This window comes from Cherax quadricarinatus, chromosome 30 (assembly GCF_038502225.1).
Source record: "Cherax quadricarinatus isolate ZL_2023a chromosome 30, ASM3850222v1, whole genome shotgun sequence".
In the NCBI taxonomy this organism is placed as follows: Eukaryota; Metazoa; Arthropoda; class Malacostraca; order Decapoda; family Parastacidae; genus Cherax; species Cherax quadricarinatus.
Window position 1 is genome coordinate 3,590,498 of NC_091321.1, and position 20,411 is coordinate 3,610,908.

The 20,411-nt window shown below is 37.9% G+C and overlaps 1 protein-coding gene across 2 annotated transcripts in view; it reads left to right on the plus strand.

The window, feature by feature from the left end:
• LOC128692602 (uncharacterized) overlaps positions 1-17,962 on the plus strand; it is a 47,459-nt gene extending 29,497 nt beyond the window's left edge. Inside the window, exons 6-7 of one of the 2 annotated variants that reach the window (XR_011392600.1) lie at positions 790-13,258; positions 17,543-17,962. Coding sequence is in view for 1 of the 2 variants with exons in the window: in XM_053781788.2 (XP_053637763.1) it covers positions 790-1,302 (513 nt within the window). In the remaining variant the exon portion in view is untranslated. Of the gene's footprint in view, positions 1-789 lie in introns of both variants that reach the window. The other variant, XM_053781788.2, reaches the window with a different exon arrangement.
• Positions 17,963-20,411: the final 2,449 nt, after the last annotated feature.

The window sequence follows — 20,411 nt, forward strand, 5'->3', positions numbered from 1 at the left end:
AATGCCTCCACTTTAAAGGAGGGGTTTGGGATATTGGCAGTTTGGAGGGATATGTTGTGTATCTTTATACGTATATGCTTCTAAGCTGTTGTATTCTGAGCACCTCTGCAAAAGCAGTGATAATGTGTGAGTGTGGTGAAAGTGTTGAATGATGATGAAAGTATTTTCTTTTTGGGGATTTTCTTTCTTTTTTGGGTCACCCTGCCTCGGTGGGAGACGGCCGACTTGTTGAAAAAAAAAAAAAACTTCTTGTAAGTACAATAAGAAAGGTAACTCATGACAAATGAGCAATTACAAAAGAATTACATATTGTTTAAACTGATTCAATGATCTTCAGTTTTGTGGAGTTTTTGGTGAAGATAAGGCAAGTTACTTAGATTACAATACAACTAAAAATAGAACAATATATGTTTTGAATATACAGTAATAATAATAATGTCAGTGAGAATTTTTGTCATACAGACTCCGCAAAAAAACTTCGCCGCCAAGAAAATTTCAACAGCATAACAGTTTAAATAGCAGTGTGAGGAGGTGTTAGGTAGCAAGTGACAGTATGCAGAGATAGTAACACTGCAAATATAGAGTGCAGAGGCCGTGCTTAAATAGTAACTCGTCCAGAAACTTGAGTGAGTTGGCATAATGTAGGTCAGATATTAACATTATTGAAGAATATCCTGTAATACCGTGAAGTAATAACTATGAATGAAAGCTGAAGGAACTTAGTGTAAACATCCATATGTTCATATTAATAAGACAAACTTAATATAATGAGTGGTTTTTTTTCCACAGCACAACCAGTTGATGAGGGTGCTTGATCCCACTTCCACAGTGGTGTTTTTAGATCTGGCTTGGGAAGGCTCATCTGGAGGTAGAGTTTACATCAAGCTTTCCAACACTGCCACCAATCAGTGGGCCCAACAGTTCCTTGCCCTGTGCACAGGTCAGCAGGGCCCCACCTATGCTAACACACGCTTTCTTGGCGTATTTAGGCACGTGCATGAGGAGGGAGTGTTGGCAGGGGATTACGAACATAATAATGGAAATGGTGGAGCAGCACTCCAGCCAGGCCTGGCATCATCACAGTGTTCAGGGAAGTGGACAGAGGGAACAGTGGCAGGACGGAGGGAGGATGACGAAACGGCAGCACAGTTCTACATCATCACAAGAGCCAATGCAGGAAGTGTAGGTCAGGCTGTCTTAGGTCAGGTGGAGAGTGGCCTGGGGGTGGTAAGATCAGCAGTCAGTCTCCGTGACATCAGACAGGTGTCTGTTATAGACTGTGGTGTTGTCCTGCCTCTCTGACAACATTGTCTAGCACCTTAGCATCCATTCTTGTAATTTTTTTATTACTTTCATCTTTGCTTTCAGAGCTGTTGGCCTTCTCTCTCACTTTCAGTTTACTTATACTTCCACTATGATAACTGTTATCAGTCATCTTCTTTCTTATAACTATGGTCTTATCTTCCACTAAAGTAACTGTTGTCATTCCTTTGCCCATTCCAATATGTCATTTTTTCTCCTTTGCCTAACTAGTGTCACTCCTGCCTTCACTCTTGCTGCTTACACTATCATTTTAATTAAAGCATTTGTTGCTATATTGACTCAAAACTGTTGGTTTGGGTTATTTTTATTGTGTAGTACCATACTTTTTTATTCACTAAAGTAACCAGTGTCAACTTTATCCACATTCTTTAAACAAGTATGTCACTTGTTATACTGACTTCAGTCTCATACAAATTTCACTTAAATTACCATTGTCATTTCTACTTCTGTCATATCTCTCATAAGACTCATCACTCACTGCCTTCTCTTTGTGATATTTGCTGCTTCTTTTAGCCCAGTAGAAACCAAGGTAAACTTTGCTGTAAATATTATATAGAGTTTTATTGCTATCAATTCATCAGCTAATACTTGTAAAGAAATAACTGCCACTGCAATACTTTTGACTATACACAATAATAGGAACAGCATACTTGGAAGACAATATTGCACAGGTTCTAGTTTCCCTTAGTGTCTTCACAATATTAGCTTCACACTCCAGCAGCACGTCAAATCCAAAAACAGCTTGTCTTTACTAACCCCAGTCTAACACACTCACATGCCTTCTGGATAGTCAGCTCATTACCATATAAAACCTTCACACCTGTCTTCAAACTATTAATGGAAGCTATATATTCTTTAACACTCTAATTTTTTTTTTTTTTCAACAAGTCAGCCGTCTCCCACCGAGGCAGGGTGACCCAAAAAAGAAAGAAAATCCCCAAAAAGAAAATGCTTTCATCATCATTCAACACTTTCACCACACACACATAATCACTGTTTTTGCAGAGGTGCTCATAATACAACAGTTTAGAAGCATATAGTACGTATAAAGATACAACATATCCCTCCAAACTGCCAATATCCCAAACCCCTCCTTTAAAGTGCAGGCATTGTACTTCCCATTTCCAGGACTCAAGTCCGACTATATGAAAATAACCAGTTTCCCTGAATCCCTTCACTAAATATTACCCTGCTCACACTCCAACAGATCGTCAGGTCCCAATATCAGATCAAATAAAAAATTAAATAATGAAAAATATTGAGGAAAAATGACAATGAAAATATTGAAATGCATTCTTCTACCTACAATACAGGCAGCCTTGAAAATGTATGGATGAAAAACCCTTGGTGAGTGATGTGAAGCATTGTGAAATAAGCCTTTTACAGTTAGTCCAGCTTCAGTTTTGGGGAAGAGGGCAGAAATGTTTGAAGATTTAAAAGCCATGACTATAGAGTGTATAAAATACTCAATATTTTATACACTACACCCAATAGCATGATAACTACACTTCCAAAAATGTTGTTCTAATCTTATAAATACTGTGTTTAGATTCACATTAAAATTAGCAAAACATGTGCATAAAGATTTGGTAAATGCATTAAGTGCATCTTTTTATTTTTTAGCAAGCTATACTGGAGAAGGGTGTGTAAAGGAAGAAAGTTGAAAGTGTACATAGATAAGAGTAAGGTGATGAGGGTATCAAATGATTTAAATAAGAAAAAATTGGGTATCAGATTGTAGGGAGGAACTAAGGAAGTGAATGTGTTCAGATATTTGGGAGCAAACTTATTGGTGGATGGGTTTGTGAAGGACGAGGTAAACCACAGAACTGATGAAGAAAAAAAGGTGGGTGGTGCATTGAGGTATCTTTGGAGACAAAGAACACTGTCCATGGAGGCAAAGAAGGGAATATTTGAGAGTATAGTGATACCAATACTCTTATATGGGTGTGAAGCGTGGGTGTGAATGTTGTAGAGAGAAGAAGGCTGGAGGCAGTGGAGATGTCGTGTCTAAGGGCAATGTGTGGCATAAATATTATGCCGAGACTTCATAGTGTGGAAATTAGGGAGTGTGGAGTTACTGAAAGTATTATTCAGAGGGCTGAGGAGGGGTTGTTGAGGTGGTTTGGTCATTTAGAGAGGATGGAGCAAAATAGGATGATTTGGAGAGTGTATAAATCTGTAGTGGAGGGAAGGAGTGGTAGGGGTCACCCTAGGAAAGGATAGAGGGAGGGAGGTAAAAAGTTTTTGTGTGCAAGGCTTGGACATACAGCTGGAATATGTGAGCATGTTAGATAGGAGTGGAGACAAATGGTTTTTGGGCCTTGACATGCTGTTGGAGCATGAGCTGGGTAGTATTTTGTGAAAGGATTCTTGGAAACCATTTAGCTGGACTTGAGTCCTGGAGGTGGAAAGTACAATGCCTACACTTTAAAGGAGGGGTTTGGTATATTTGCTGCTTGGAATGACATCTGAACTCTCATATCTGCATGCCTCTGCAAAAACAGTGATTATGTGTGAATGATGGTGAAAGTATTTCTTTTTTGGGTCACCCTGCCTTGGTGGGAGACAGCTGACATGTTGAAAAAAAAAAGTTAAATGTGTTTGAAAAATACACTGGTTTTGATTTTAAACCACCTTGCAGTGATCTGTGACTCCATGAGTTCAGTGGAAGATGGCTGACATGTTAAACAAAATAATAATAATTTTAAACCACAAATGCTGCCCTAAAATTTGCTGTGCATCTTTTTCTTAAATTTAACTCTAATGGTATTAATATTGAAAAATTGAGAAAGATGTACAATGCCAAAGAAAAATTGGCTCATAACACAGTGGTAGCCCCATCTGCTCACAATCAAATGACCTGGGAGAGACAAGCAGTATTACAAAATATACAGCAATAAAACTTCAGTTATAATTACAGTTCCTAAAATACTAATAATTCTTTAGTAAACATAATTGAACGTGCATGTCAACCAGCTGGCAGAAAACACGCCTTTCTGTTGCTTTTATTTAAGGTATATAAAGGTCATGTTATGAAGCACACATTTCAGTTACCTGGAAATTACCTTGAGAGAGTTCCGGGGGTCAACGCCCCCACGGCCCGGTCTGTGACCAGGCCTCATGGTGGATCAGAGCCTGATCAACCAGACTGTTACTGCTGGCTGCACACAATCCAGCGTACGAGCCACAGCCCGGCTGGTCAGGTACCAACTTTAGGTGCTTGTCCAATGCTTGCTTGAAGACAGCCAGGGCTCTATTGGTAATCCCCCTTATGTATGCTGGGAGGCAGTTGAACAGTCTTGGGCCCCTGACACTTATCGTGTTGTCTCTTAACGTGCTAGTGACACCCCTGCTTTTCATTGGGGGGATGTTGCATCGTCTGCCGAGTCTTTTGCTTTCGTAGTGAGTGATTTTCGTGTGCAAGTTCGGTACTAGTCCCTCTAGGATTTTCCAGGTGTATATAATCCTGTATCTCTCCTGCCTGCATTCCAGGGAGTACAGGTTTAGGAACTTCAAGCACTCCCAGCAGTTGAGGTGTTTTATCTCTGTTAAGGTCTGAAGTTATCAGTAGTATTTTCATAAAGTATGAAAGGTACCATTCTCCTCAACAATTTGCTTCAGATTGAAATGTCAAATGAAATAGGCTAATATTTTTTGCTTTTTGAAAATAAATTGTCCAAAAGTGCTAGAGTGGCATTTATTAATTAAATTCTGTAGCCCCGGAGAATAAAAACAAAAAATATTTGTGCTTTGTATATTCTATAATACACTTAACTGCAAGATTCAACAGTAATTTTCTGGGATTCTACTGGACTTTCACTTCTTGGTCATTGCCAGTAATGTTGTCCCCCTCTCATTATCATCACCAATTACCACAATCATCTATTTTTATTATCATCACCATTTGTCACAAATCATTTCTTTGCATTGTTTATTCTGATAAAACTACCATATAACTTTCTTACATAATGGAATATTAGTTTCTCAGATTCATCTTAACAAAATTATAATAGAGCAGCATAGCTAAATTGAAATAAAATTCCCTTCAGGTATACAGGTACATTGTCACAATGACAATCATAAATACAGTCCATGAAAAGCGTGGAGTATAGAGGTACCACAAGAGGAGTTCAGTGCAAAATATATAGAAACAGGTTTCATGTTGCCTGTGCTCAAATTATACTGCAGCTTGCAGTTAGATTTAACACTTCATATGTATGAGAGATAAAGAACTTTGGACAGGCAAAGACACATATTGAAAAGCTCTTAACCTGGATAATAAAAGAGGCTTTCTTGAAGATCTTGCTGAAAATTTATGAAGACTGGAAAATGAAATTCAGTAGTTACACATCACACAGAAAATGAATAGATAGAAACATGTACAGAAGAGGACAAATGAGACTGAAATAATGACACAGCATAGTGATCCAATAGCAGACAGTGAAGCAACAAGACAAGCTCAAATATTTTCAGAGAAAAAGACAAAAAAAAAACAAAATGCTTTACAGTAAATAAAATTGCAACATCCACAGGAAAAGAAGAAAATGGGTAATGTAAATGGCCACATTCCAGAAAGTGATCCAATATGTTACAAAGGGATGGTGTCATTTTGATGAAGATTGCTGGAATTTTCATCCTGAGATGTGCAAATCACTACAACTAGAAAATGTTTCAACCTAATTTGCTCAAAATTCCATGTGAAAAATTCAAGGGAAGTTTTCTTTATTCTGGTGAGGGGCTTTTGATCCAGGAAATTGGACTTGTTCTCCCTTTCCTTGCATCGAATCTATTTGCCTCTAATTTCCCAGGTGCTGTATGACCTCTAAGAGCTTCATGTTTCCCTCAGATTATAAGAACCCATGCTACAGAATTATGTATCTAGAAAATAAATGTATGGTAAATAAAAATCATCATTTTTGGAGGTAAATAGAAACTATCCAAAAGAAGAAATAGGAACAAATAATCCAGATAGATAAATGCCTTGAAAGCCTTGAAATTTCCACCAAATATTATCCTTCTTGGAAATTTCATCCTCCCACATGTTAAATGGAAGATGATTGATAAGAGAATTGTAACAGACACAGTACTGGAAGCATGTTAGCCCAACAAACATGTGAAATGCATCAGTAAAAACTGTTTAATTCAGGCTAGTTACAAAGCATGCAAATTTTGGGATTCAGCTATACAGCTATATTTGCATCTCATAATTTCACTCAAATGATCTTTTATATAGCATTTATTTCAGAATTGCAGGAGAAAAATGAAGAAAAAATGGGAAGGTGGCAAATTTCTTCACCTTCTCAGCAAATGTAGCACAGTCAAGCCTCAAGTGTCTGTTAAATTAAATACTCTACTGTATACCTAATATAGTATTGTACACAGTATATTGATATATTGCAGTAAACATTGAAAATAAAAGAATTAAAAGTACAATTTACTTGGTGGATTTTGCGCATTATTTCAAAAGTTTGTTATATTGAGTTTACTGTTGATATTGGTACAGTACTTCACACTATGTGAGATTGTGTAACACTGCTTGACCAGTCTTAAAATAGTGAACTTGAACACCACACAAAATTAATACATTATTACTTTTCAATTGCCTTTTCATAGTTGTATTCAGTTTTGAATGCTCTGCAGTCCTATAAGTTTTATTGGCTGTTTTTTTTTTTTTAAACCTGCCAACACAGGATGTCACAGGTACCCCCAGTTTCTGGTTTAAGAAATTAGAAAGAGGGGAACCCTTTATCCTTCATAATATCCTGTTGAAATGAAGACTGCATTGTCTGGATTTGTCAGTTAAAAATAGGAGAGGAGAGTTATTAAATGGAGAGTTAGAGGTATCGGGAAGATGGAGGGAATATTTTGAGGAATTGTTAAATGTTGATGAAGATAGGGAAGCTGTGATTTCGTGTATAAGGCAAGGAGGAATAACATCTTGTAGGAGTGAGGAAGAGCCAGTTGTGAGTGTGGGGGAAGTTTGTGAGACAGTAGGTAAAATGAAAGGGGGTAAGGCAGCTGGGATTGATGGGATAAAGATAGAAATGTTAAAAGCAGGTGGGGATATAGTTTTGGAGTGGTTGGTGCTATTATTTAATAAATGTATGGAAGAGGGTAAGGTACCTAGGGATTGGCAAAGAGCATGCATAGTTCCTTTGTATAAAGGCAAAGGGGAGCTCTTATATGGGTGTGAAGCATGGGTAATGAATGTTGCAGCAAGGCTGGAGGCAGTGGAGATGTCCTGTCTGAAGGCAATGTTTGGTGTGAATATATTGCAGAGAATTCGTAGTTTGGAAGTTAGGAGGAGGTGCGGGATTGCCAAAACTGTTGTCCAGAGGGCTGAGGAAGGGTTGTTGAGGTGGTTCGGACATGTAGAGAGAATGGAGCGAAACAGAACAACTTCAAGAGTGTATCAGTCTGTAGTGGAAGAAAGGCGGGGTAGGGGTCGACCTAGGGAAGGTTGGAGGGAGGGGGTAAATGAGGTTTTGTTTGCAAGGGGCTTGGACTTTCCAGCAAGCATGCATGGGCGTATTTGATAGGAGTGAATGGAGACAAATGGTTTTTAATACTTGACGTGCTGTTGGAGTGTGAGCAAAGTAACATTTATGAAGGGATTCAGGGAAACCGGCAGGCCGGACTTGAGTCCTGGAGATGGGAAGTACAGTGTCTGCACTCTGAAGGAGGGGTGTTAATGTTGCAGTTTAAAACTGTAGTGTAAAGCACCCTTCTGGCAAGACAGTGATGGAGTGAATGATGGTGAAAGTTATTCTTTTTCAGGCCACCCTGCCTTGGTGGGAATCAGCCAGTGTGTTAATAAATAATAATAAATGTTCTTACTACATTCACTTGAACTGTCATTGGATACAACACTCATTTTTCATTATTATCACAATTATTAATAAAATGCCACATTTGTATAACTAACTCCACCATTATTTGTCATATTTTCACCAGCATTAGCATTTGTCATATTTTTTTACCACCTTATCATCATTGCCACAATACTTTAACCATCATTATCATCATATTCTTAATGTTTACACCACCATAGTAATCAGAATTTATACTTTCACCTTCATTACCACACTGACTATCACCATTCCTCCATCTACAATACTTGTTGCTAATATCATTTTTACAAGGGTAACTGCCATCATCATCACTGTCACCACCAACACTCCCACTGTCTCTTATCACTAGTGTCACCACTTTTACTTCCACCATGGTCTCCATGTCACTATTCATGCCTCTTTATTACTGTACCACCAACTCTTGCACTTGTATTATCACCACTCATTGTCCCTGATCATTGTTTTTAAGCTAATTCACAAATAACCTGACCTGCACTTAGGAGAGAAAACTTGTAATGATGCTTCAGTCCATTCTTGTCATCTGTCAAGTTAGTTGCAACTGGGTAATGGTGAAGGAGGGACAGAAATGTTGTCATAAGTTTTCTTTCATAATGCAGGTTATTTGTGAATTATTTCAACCACATATTGTGACTTTTATTTCTCTTTTTCTTTGACCTAACTCTATCATCAGTATGTGTTTGTCATTGTCGTTAACACTGCCATAAATCAAGTAATGTTGCATTTTAGATTTTATGCTTGTGTTGCATTCTAGAGTTTTACTCATATTATTAACCCGTAAACAGTCCAAGCAGATCTACGTTCACATGCGTAGTGCTCCAAAAGCAGATCTACTTTTTTTTACATATTTTCAAATATAACAAAAAAAACGTAGATCAAAGTTTTTTTACACGTTTTCAAATTTAAAAAAAAAAAGATCTACTTTTTTTACATACTATCAAATGTTGAAAAACGTATATATACGTTTGGACTGTTTACGGGTTAAATATCTTGTGTTGTATCATGTAAAAATATGTACAGGTATAAATTTTTAAACCTTTACAGTATATAAGGTAAATTATCTCATGAATAGTATACTTTAAATTCCTATGTATATTGAATATGTAGATCCATCACATTTTCTTCACAGTAAGTTATAAGGTGAGTTGCATAAGCCAATGCTACACACATTGACACAGTTGACATTGTGCCTTGTTTATAAGCAACATCTGTCAAGCACGTAACATATGCGTGTAATCTCTTCAGTTGTCAGGCATGTAACATATATGTGTAAGCTGTACATTTCAAAACGACAAGTTATATGTTGCAGAAAACAAGCATGCATGAAAGGGACTCAACTAGCATGAGGTATGTATAATAAAAAGAGTATGTAAAATAAAAGGGAATAGAAGAATGAAAGGGGGTTAGTATATCTGTGATGCGAGTGGTGTATAACACATGAGCAAATGCAAAAATAGTTGGAGAAAGACTTTAAATCATCGTGGGGTGATGAACTGGATTTGATTGTCAAAGAGTTATCCAAATATTTTCAAATTTAGTAGCAATTAGTCATCAGACCATAGGGATAAAGTATATAGGTTTACTAAAGGAATGCAGGGAGTGTCAGTGCCACATAAACAATGATTCCAAATATACTGGTGAAACAGGGAAATCAAGGGTTGTTTTAAACAACAAAAGTACAGTATTTTACTAGAACCAGACTAAGAATCAAATGCCTTATTTCTACATATAATGTACAGTATACTGATCATGCAGCTGACTAGACTCAAGATTGGCAGCTTATCAGCAATTCTTTTGTATAACACAACATATATTAACTGGTAAGCGAGTGATCACGTAGATCTACGTCAGTATGATCAGTGATGGTGCTGTAGATTCGCGCATGCATCATAGTTTGGTGCGACTGGTAATATTTGGCTTAGACATGAGAAAGGCTCTATGCAGTGGGTGTGTGCACATAAAAAAAAAAAATCCTTTTCTACACAGTGCATAATGGGAGCAGCTAACCTCTGACTTTGCATTTGGGTTAAAATAGCTACTCTGGGGCAGTTTCTGCTTTGGTTTTAGTGGTTGTTTCTAGGTGTCAATAGATAAACCAGAAAACATACCAGAAGTGAGAATTAACGTCAGCCTACAGGGTCAAGTCGGATGCTGCTGAGGCATCTACTAGGTCAACTGACTCACTAGGAAAACTTTGTTAAAGTCATTTGTTCTTCTTGAAACTCTTAAACCATCAAGTATTAACTTACATTGTTATAAGGGCTCTCCTTCCTCACAGGCAATTTTATAGTAAGGTAGGGCTTTGTGCCTTTATTATATAAACACTAGAGGAAGCCCATTGGCTGCGGGCAGTGTTGGCAATACGTAGTAGTGGCAGGTGGGATAAAGAGGTGGGTGGCACCAGCCCCAGCCCAGGCTGGTGCCACCCATGTCCCACACCTCAACGACCCTCAGCCACTTCTGTCACCCACACAGAATCACCACCATTACCACAACCAGCCACAAATATCCAGCAATCACCACCAGACCACATCTGAGATTGGCAGGAGGATGCACACCTTGTGCCCAATCCCCATCAGTTTTATAGCACACACAATGGAATCTAGCAGAACTGTAGCCTCGGCAACAACGCCTTGAACTGGAGTTCTTTAACTGTATGTCAACAAACCCCTGATGCAAATGATAGTAGGGAAAACCAACAGATAATACCAATATACAATGGCAAACAGTTTCACTATGATCATGACTGCAGAGGTGAAAAGACAACTGTGGCTGATATGTATCTCCTATTTGCCATAATCATACTTTTGCCACATGTATATAAACACAGTTTTGTATCGCATCATACTAGTTGACTCCAGTATTCAGTGATCTCATGCTCATTATCAGATTTATCCTGCTGCTATGTATGCTACTCCTCAGACAAGATGAAGCCCATCAGAAGCAATGGGCTTCATCTTCGGAAAACTCGTATGTTGGGGCACTCATAAATCAAGGTACCACTGTATGATGATCACTTGCTAATTACACTTCCTTCTACAGACTAAGAAAAAATGGGCTCAGATGTATGTGCACACATGTCAAGGCACCCAGCAAAGCACAGAGATACATTTTGTGTGTAGTGTAAAACACTACTGTGTATGGAGCTGTTTCAAGGGTTTCCACAGATTGCAACAGTTCTATGAACATGACAGTGCCTGTGTGAGCAGGGTAATATTTTGTGAAGTGATTTAGGGAAACCGGTTAGCTGGACTTGAATCCTGGAAGTGGGAATTACAATGCCTGCACTTTAAAGGAGGGGGTTTGGAATATAGCCTGTTTGGAGTGACATCAAAACTGTCATATCTGAGTGCCTTTTCTTCCTTGCCTCGGTGGAAGACAACCAAAGTGTTGGAAAAAAAAAATATGTTAGAACAGTAAAAAAAATTAAATAACTGGACGTGTGTGTTTACGTTGTGGTGTTTAATTTTAAATAAAATGTATCTTTGACACTTTGTATGGATACTGTGTTATATACAATGGCTAGGGATATGTACATTGTGCATAATTTGGGTGTCATAGACCATAACAGTTACTGAAAAATGTTAAATATTAGAAACCCCCAGGAAAAAAGTAAACACATGCTGAACACATGGCAGTCAGTGGTGTTGCCATCAGCAGTTACCAGTCTTGAACTTCTTGCCTTCATGTATCAGTAAGTACTGATGGGAATTTTTTTTTTATATCTCAACCACAAAAGTATACTTTTTTGAATTATTGTTACATTGTCAGCACTTAATTTCAGGGTCGCAAGAGTAAAAGGGTTAAATCCGAAATCAATTTACCCTGTGGACCATAACAATAATAGACACTCCTGGGAAGAACAGACTTTGTTTTTTGTTTCCAGACGTCTAGGCACAGATTTTGTCTGTTAAATCCAAAATCTGTTAAATAAGAATTCTTTAAATCAAGGTTTTTTCTGTATTGGTTTCAGTGATATAAATGGGCAAACAAACCCTTTGAACAATTGCCAGTTTTTTTTTTTTTTTTAAATATCAGTTTTGAGTGTATGTGTCTGAATCACAGCCTACAGGAATTGCCTCCCAAATATTACTGAGTGGTTATCTTTTATATTTCTTTCTTTCAACACACCGGCCGTATCCCACCGAGGCGAGGTGGCCCAAAAGGAAAAACGAAAGTTTCTCCTTTTACATTTAGTAATATATACAGGAGAAAGGGTTACTAGCCCCTTGCTCCTGGCATTTTAGTCGCCTCTTACAACATGCATGGCTTACGGAGGGAGAATTCTGTTCCACTTCCCCATGGAGGTAAGAGGAAATAAACAAGAACAAGAACTAGTAAGAAAATAGAAGAAAACCCAGCAGGGTGTGTATATACTATATGCTTGTACATGTATGTGTAGTGTGACCTAAGTGTAAGTAGAAGTAGCAAGACGTACCTGAAACCTTGCATGTTTATGAGACAGAAAAATGGACACCAAGAATCCTACCATCATGTAAAATAATTACAGGCTTTCGTTTTACACTCGCTTGGCAGGACGGTAGTTTTCCCTGGGCGGTTGCTGTCTACCAACCTACTACCTAGGATCTTTTATATTTACAGTTCATAAATTAACACATGCATGCATATATACACACTATATTCACATGCATGCATATGCACATATACTTACTATTCACCTGCATGCATACATAGATATGTGTATGTGCTTTTGATGTGAGCATTCTCCAGGCAGCAACACAACCAGGTCCTTGTTAAATGCTCACACAAAATGAAAGAAACAATAGTTTCTTTCATTTTAATGGCCTGTTTTATGCTACCCAATGATCTGTACAATTATCTCTCTGTCTTAGCAACTTACTCCTGTCATATTACTTTGTCTGTAGCCAAAAATGTCCTACAACTCAGCACTTAAGACCACAAAGTGCAGGAAGACCACAGACACAAATCCGTCCATGACACAAGCCTAGAAGGCACTTAGGATGCAGCCTTGGGGAATCTTGAGAAGTCCCACTACAAGTTGCCAGGCCAGCACATCTTGTCTCACCAAAACTCCTATCAGGGTAGGCTATTACTTTCAACATTAAAATATGTTGGGTACCTCCACTGGTTTACTTTAATGATGAGCTCTATAGGTAAGAATATTCTTATTGTGGGAGACTCTCATGTAAGATATATGGACCGTGCTTTTTGTAACGAGATAGAAAAGTCAGACAGAGGGTGTGCCTCCCAGGAGCTGGTGTTGGTGACATAGTCAGCAGGTTGGATAATATTATGTCAGGTAATGGGAACAAGCCCGTTATCAGTCTTAGTGCTGGTGGAAATGATATTGGGATGGGCAGGAAATAGGAGCTACTGGATAAGTACAGGTCAGCCGTAGAAGTAGTCAGGTCTAAAGGAAGGATCCCTATCATATGTAGCATCTTCCCAAGAAGGGGAGTGGGCAATGAATGGATGTCTAGGGCAATTGGTATAAATTGTTGGCTAGACAGAGTACTACAAGAAACTTGCAGTCCTATTCATTGATAACTGGGACAAATTCTATGGCAAACATGATATGTGTGCAAGGGATGGGGTTCATCTCTCTGGGGTTGGAGTGGTTGCATTAGCCAATTCAATCGAGGGGGCAATTGATGACCTGTCTAGGACTTTAAACTGATAGATTATAGAGGTATGGGTGTTTGTGGGAAACAATCAGGCTGCAGTATTATTGTTGGAAACAGCAGATATTACCAGGATACCTCAGGGATATGTTTAAAAGACAATATTCAAAAGAAAGTTCGTAATAAAGGCAAAGCAACTGATCAACAAACAAAGAGAGATAGTAGAGGGCAATGAATGACTAGCTCCCTTAAGGCTTACTATACAAATAGTAGGAGTCTAAGAAATAAGGTAGATGAGCTAAGATTACTCGCAAGTGCAGGTAATATAGATATTATTGCTGTAACTGAAACCTGGTTCAACTTGAAGGCTAGAGAAATGCCTTCTGAATGCAGCATAAAGGGTTATAAACTATTCCGCACTGATAGGGTCAACAGGAAGGGTGGTGGAGTGGCAGTGTATGTCAGAGATAATTTAAATTGTTTTGTTAGACATGATATAAGATTAGAAACATCGAACACAGAATCTGTTTGGCTACTGTTTCTCGAGGGGTATGAAATATTAATTTTGGGTGTATATATAGGCCCCAAACCTTGATAGGGAGTGCAGTAAGCTGCAATGGGATGAAATTCATAAGGCGTCTAGATATGAAAATGTTGTGTTAATGGGGGATTTTAACTTGAAACAAATTGATTGGAACAATTCGACAGGAAATCTTGAGTCTAGCGAGTTTCTTGATACAGTTCAGGATTGCTTTTTAAAACAGTTTGTGACAGAACCAACTAGAGGAAACAGTCTGCTTGACTTAGTTCTTGCCAACAAAGATTCACCAATTAATAATCTTGAGGTTAATGATGAGCTTGGGGAAAGTAATCACAAATCACTTAGTTTCAATATACGTACTATGGAATTACCCAGTAAACTGCAATCAAGTCTCTGTCCCAGACTTCCGCTTGGCTGATTTCATGGGACTGAAAAATTACCTGGTTGGGCTAAATTGGGATGATCTGACTATGGGTCAGATAGCTGGTGTTGGTTGCCAGTATGATGTTTTTCAGAGCATAGTTCTAGCTGCTCAGTCAACTTTTGTTCTGAGTAGGGAAATTAGATCTAACAAAAATGATCCCAAATGGATGAACAATAGATTAAAACATCTCACTGGTCAAAAGAGAGGCATTTTTAGGCGTATCAAAAGAGGGGATGGGCAATTAAGAAATCACTATATTCATTTAAAGAGAGAAATAAAAAAAGGAATAAGAAAAGCAAAAAGGGATTATGAGGCAAAGGTTGCAAGGGATTTGAAGACTAACCCAAAAGGGTTCTTTTAGGTATACAGAAGTAAGATTAGAGACAAGATAGGCCCACTTAAGAGTAGCTCACTTCAAATCACTAACAGTGATAGGGGTACATGTGAAATTTTCAATTCTTACTTCCTCTCAGTTTTTACTCAGGAAGATACTAGCAAAATTCCAGAAATAATAAATTATGTAGAACAGAACGATAATAAACTATGCACGATTGCAGTAACTAGTGACATGGTCCTCAGACAAATAGAGAAATTAAAACCTAACAAATCCCCAGGCCCTGATGAATTGTTTGCAAGGGTTTTAAAGGAATGTAAAGAGGAACTTTGCAAACTTTGGCTAATCTCTTCAACATATCACTACAAACTGGCATAGTGCCTGATAAGTGGAAAATGGCAAATGTAATACCTATTTACAAGGCAGGTGACAGGTCCTTAGCTTCGAACTATAGACCAATAAGCTTTACCTCCATAGTGAGAAAATTTATGGAATCAATAATTGCCGAGGCAATTCGTAGCCATCTTGATAGGCATAAATTGATAAATGAATCTCGGTTTTACTAAGGGGCATTCCTGTCTTACGAATTTACTAACTTTTTTCACTAAGGTGTTTGAGGAGGTAGATCATTGTAATGAATATGATATTGTGTATATGGACTTCAGTAAGGCTTTCGGTAGAGTTCCACAGAGACTTTTGAGGAAACTTAAGGCAGACAGAATAGGAGAAATTTTTTCCTGGGTAGAGGCATGGTTGACAAATAGGCAGCAAAGAGTTTGCATAAATGGGGAGAAATCAGAATGGGGGCATGTCACAAGTGGTGTTCCACAGGGGTCAGTGTTGGGCCCCTTGTTGTTCACAATTTACATAAGCGATATAGATGAGGGAATAAATAGCGACATAAGCAAATTTGCTGATGACACCAAAATAGGCCGTCCAATTCATTCTGTTGAGGACATTAGTGCACTCCAGGATGATTTGAATAGACTGATGCAGTGGTCGGAGAACTGGCAGATGCAGTTTAATATAGACAAATGCAAAGTTCTAAATGTTGGACAGGACAGTAACCATGCCACTTATAAACTGAATAGTGTAGATCTTAATACTACTGATTGCAAAAAGGATTTAGGAGTTCTGGTTAGCAGTAATCTGAAACCAAGACAACAGTGCATAAGTGTTCACAATAAAGCTAACAGAATCCTTGGCTTCATATCAAGAAGTGTATAAATAATAGAAGTCCTCAGGTTGTTCTTCAACTCTATATATCCTTGGTTAGGCCTCATTTAGACTATGCTGCACAGTTCTGGTCACCGTATTACAGAATGGATATAAATGTACTGGAAAACATACAGAGGAGGATGACAAAGCTGATCCCCTGTATCAGAAATCTTCCCTATGAAGATAGACTGTGGGCCCTGAATCTGCACTCTCTAAAAAGGCATAGAATTAGGAGGGATATGATTGAGGTGTATAAATGGAAAACAGGAATAAATAAAAGGGATGTATATAGCGTGCCGAAAATATCCATTCAAGACAGGACTCGCAGCAATGGTTTCAAGTTGGAAAAGTTCAGATTCAGGAAGGATATAGAAAAGCATTGGTTTGGTAATACATAATACCTGTAATCTGACTGTTGTTTTTGGTGTTGAAGAATGCTAAACAGTTTTATTTCTGTTCAGATTTAATGAGCATTTGTGAACTGTTTGATCTACAAGGAGCCCATAGTGAACAGTCAACAAACTGTGGTACTTAGAAAGAAGGTAAGCATTGGAATCAACCGACCAAGTGAAGTGCCTATACAGAAAAACAGCATCCACATGTCTGCAGGAGAATCTGTTCATTAAAAATGCAGATTTGAGTATTGAAACAAAAACTGTAAATGTGGATGAAGCCAAAGAAGTGAGTTATAAAATCCTTGAATCAGTGATGGGGAACATAGTTGTGGAATATATGTTCAGAAAAAAAGAAAAGACCATGTCATCACAATGGGTACTAAGGTGGCCCAATCAATTTGAACTCAGTTACTCACTGACAAAGAAGCCATGCTGAGCTGTACAATCACACTTCAGCTTTGAGTCATGGAGGTTTCTATGAGAGGCCAAAAAAGCCAGCAACTGCAGATGTAGTTTGGATAGCAGGTTCTGGTACTGATATGCCTCTGCCATCTGATGGAAAAATGAAGCATTTTTTTTATAGTGGCTGACTACTACAAACACTGCCATGGTTGTGGGATGCTATATTTAACTGTGGCTATAAGAAAGCTGTATATTAATTATGTTACTACAGGTCGGCCATCACTAATCCAGCATCATTGGGACCTGTAGTGTGCTGGATTAGTGAGTTTGCCAGATTACAGAGTGGTTAGATTAGAATACACTTAATTAACCTATCAATAGAGAGACTGCTACATCTTCCTCGTTTTCATCACAGCTTTCTCCTCCACAGGCTTGCTGCTGTGGATTTACAACCATCTGCACAATTTCTGAGTCAGTATAATGACGAAATTTGAAATTACGCTAGCCGAAATTAGTGCCAGATTACTGATGGAACTGGATAACTGATTGCCGAATTAGTAATGGCCAACCTGCACAATGAAAAAATATCCCATGATTTTTTGATGGATATGTAGTCTGTCCATTCCATTCAGACGAGATACTGACCTCCATGTTACTTGAGGGGAGAAAGATACCTATGAACAGCTTTTGGCCACCAACACAGAGATTCAGTATCATATTCATTGAGACACTAAAAAAAAGTAGATGCAAGGCTTTATGCAGAGGGTAATGCCAATGTGTTAGCTGTCCAAACAGTGGTAAAATCATCATCTGTCTGCACCACAACAATCATTGGAGATGATTCATAAATGGGGTGAAGATTTATAGTATGAGAGAAGTGAAGTAAACACAAAACAATGCATAAATGAAAATTTGCTTTGATGCTGATGATTTACTGTGAAGACATTGAAGGTAAGAAGAGGCATAAAAGAAGGTTTGACTCAGAGAATTACTTTCCTCATGTAAGTGATGTATGCCAGGTGAGTGTGTATAGATGTAATTCTTTCTGAAAGTGAAAAAGAATAGGAACAAGATTCTCTGACCAGTCATCTTGCAAGCCAAGTGAGTACAGCATTCTTTCTTATTCACACACACACACACACACCAAAAAAAAAAAAAAAAAAAAAGCTAAACCCAGCAAAGTATCTGTGAAGTATTCAAGTATTGTGGAGGTCCATTCTCTTGTTTTACCCAGCATAGTTGAAGGTGAATACACTTATGTTTTTTAAGACTTGGTACATCTGTTCTCTCGTATTTAATAGGGAATTAGGTAAGGTTATGGCTAGATGATATTAAGTTTCCCATGTGTCAGTAGCTAAGAACATTATTTGTGTAATTTATTTTTTTTTTTTTTTGTAGATATTACAAAAAAAGTCTTTAGTTGTAGTAACAAGTAAATATGAAATTTCTGATCCTTCAAGGGTCATACAGTATTGAGCATGAATTTTAAAATCACAGTATTCCAAGAGATTCTATAATTTTTGGGATACTCAAGTATCAAAATAACATTGGTTTGCAAGCATGCTGTTAAACTTGTAATGAGAAGCACTTATTTGTTCAGAAACTATATTCAAGAAATGAGAATATGCTCACAAAAATTCCCAAGTGCATTAAATTTGAGCACCATAAGTATTAATTTTTGGAGAGTAAACAAAGGTATTCCTACATGACAGAGATGTGCCATGATAAATTCAAAAACTGTCATTAATATGAGGGCTGGTTATTAGTGAGTGTTTAATTAATGCAGTGGTTTGTGTTAAATCCAAAATAATAACCAACACATATTAATGATATGTAATTTTTCACAAAGCTTATGGTTTCATGTAATGCATTATATTTTCAGTATATATTTTTTAGCTTTTACAGAAAACCAACTTCTAGCCTAATCTCACAAATTTGTTCAGTGAGATTAAAAGTTTTCTTTATGAGTCTACTTTTATCTATATTCGTTGTCTGTAGTCAGTGAAATAAAATAATGAATTTAAGATACATTACTGTTTTTTGACATTTTCATTCAAAGTTAATATGTTCTTTTCTACCATCATTTTGTATTATTCCTGTTAACCAGTAAGCTGTCTGTGACATACTAGTACATCCATGGCATCTATACCTGTGATGTACTAGTATGCATAATTCATTTGCCACAAGTGGCAAATTTTTGCCTAGCACGAGAGAATGGGTCTGTGCAATCGGTGGGTGCAGTACAAAAACAAATCCCCATGCAGTACATGATGGGAACAGCTAACCTATGACCTCTTGAGTTAAAATAGCATCTCTAGGACATTTTCTAAGGTGGGTTTCACAGGCTGTGCTTTGGTGCCAATAGATAGATAGGCCAGATAGGCTTTCCTTTAACCTAATATAGAGGCATCTGTTATACTAGAAACTAGAAGTGGAATAGTAATAGGTATATAGTCCTGTAGCATTGATAAGTGTTCAGTCCCTGAGCATTGATCTATCTCAGGGCTAAGTGACTGAACACTTTAAAATTCTCTCTCTACTTCCATTGTCTCTAGTATAATAGTCACCTCTGTATTAGCCAGAAAAAAGAAAAATAGGCAAAATATCAATAAAGATACCCAAGTGAGGGTAACTCCAGTTCCTATAGGTGCAATGCCTTCTCATAAATATGATCTCATAAGAACATTGTTTTGTTTAAAATTTTAAATTAACTAATTAGATAGGTGATATTATTATGGTTCACATCTACATCGGTGTCTGAGAAAGTCCCTATCTCAGTAGTTAGACAGGGGTCAGCTGCACCCTGTTCATTCCTCAGGGGAGGTTTTTTAATACCAGTGAAGAGCTCTTGATCTAAAGAATTAGACCTGATGACAATAGATGAATCCTTATTATCTCCCATTGCCAAATCACTATGACCCCTACAAATTTAGCTCGCCTCCCCCCCTCCTACCTTCCCCATTAATGTAAGAAATGTGCCCTGTTCAGATTTCATGTCATGTTTGTATACTATTGTTTTATCTAAAGCTATCCCTTAAGGAAGGTGACATAATGCCAGTAAGGGGCTCTTCATCCAAGAAATTGAGTTTACCCTCCCATTCCTTGGATTGACCCCTCAAGGGAGGTTCCTTGATGCTAGTGAGGGGCTCTTGATCTAGAGAATTGGATCCGTGTTCTAGTTCCCTGAATTGAGCCTGAATACCTATTCCCCTCCCACAGGCACTGTATAATAATAATTTCATTGGATTGAACCTGATTGTCTCCCATTCCCATCACAATATGACCCCTACAGGTTTAGC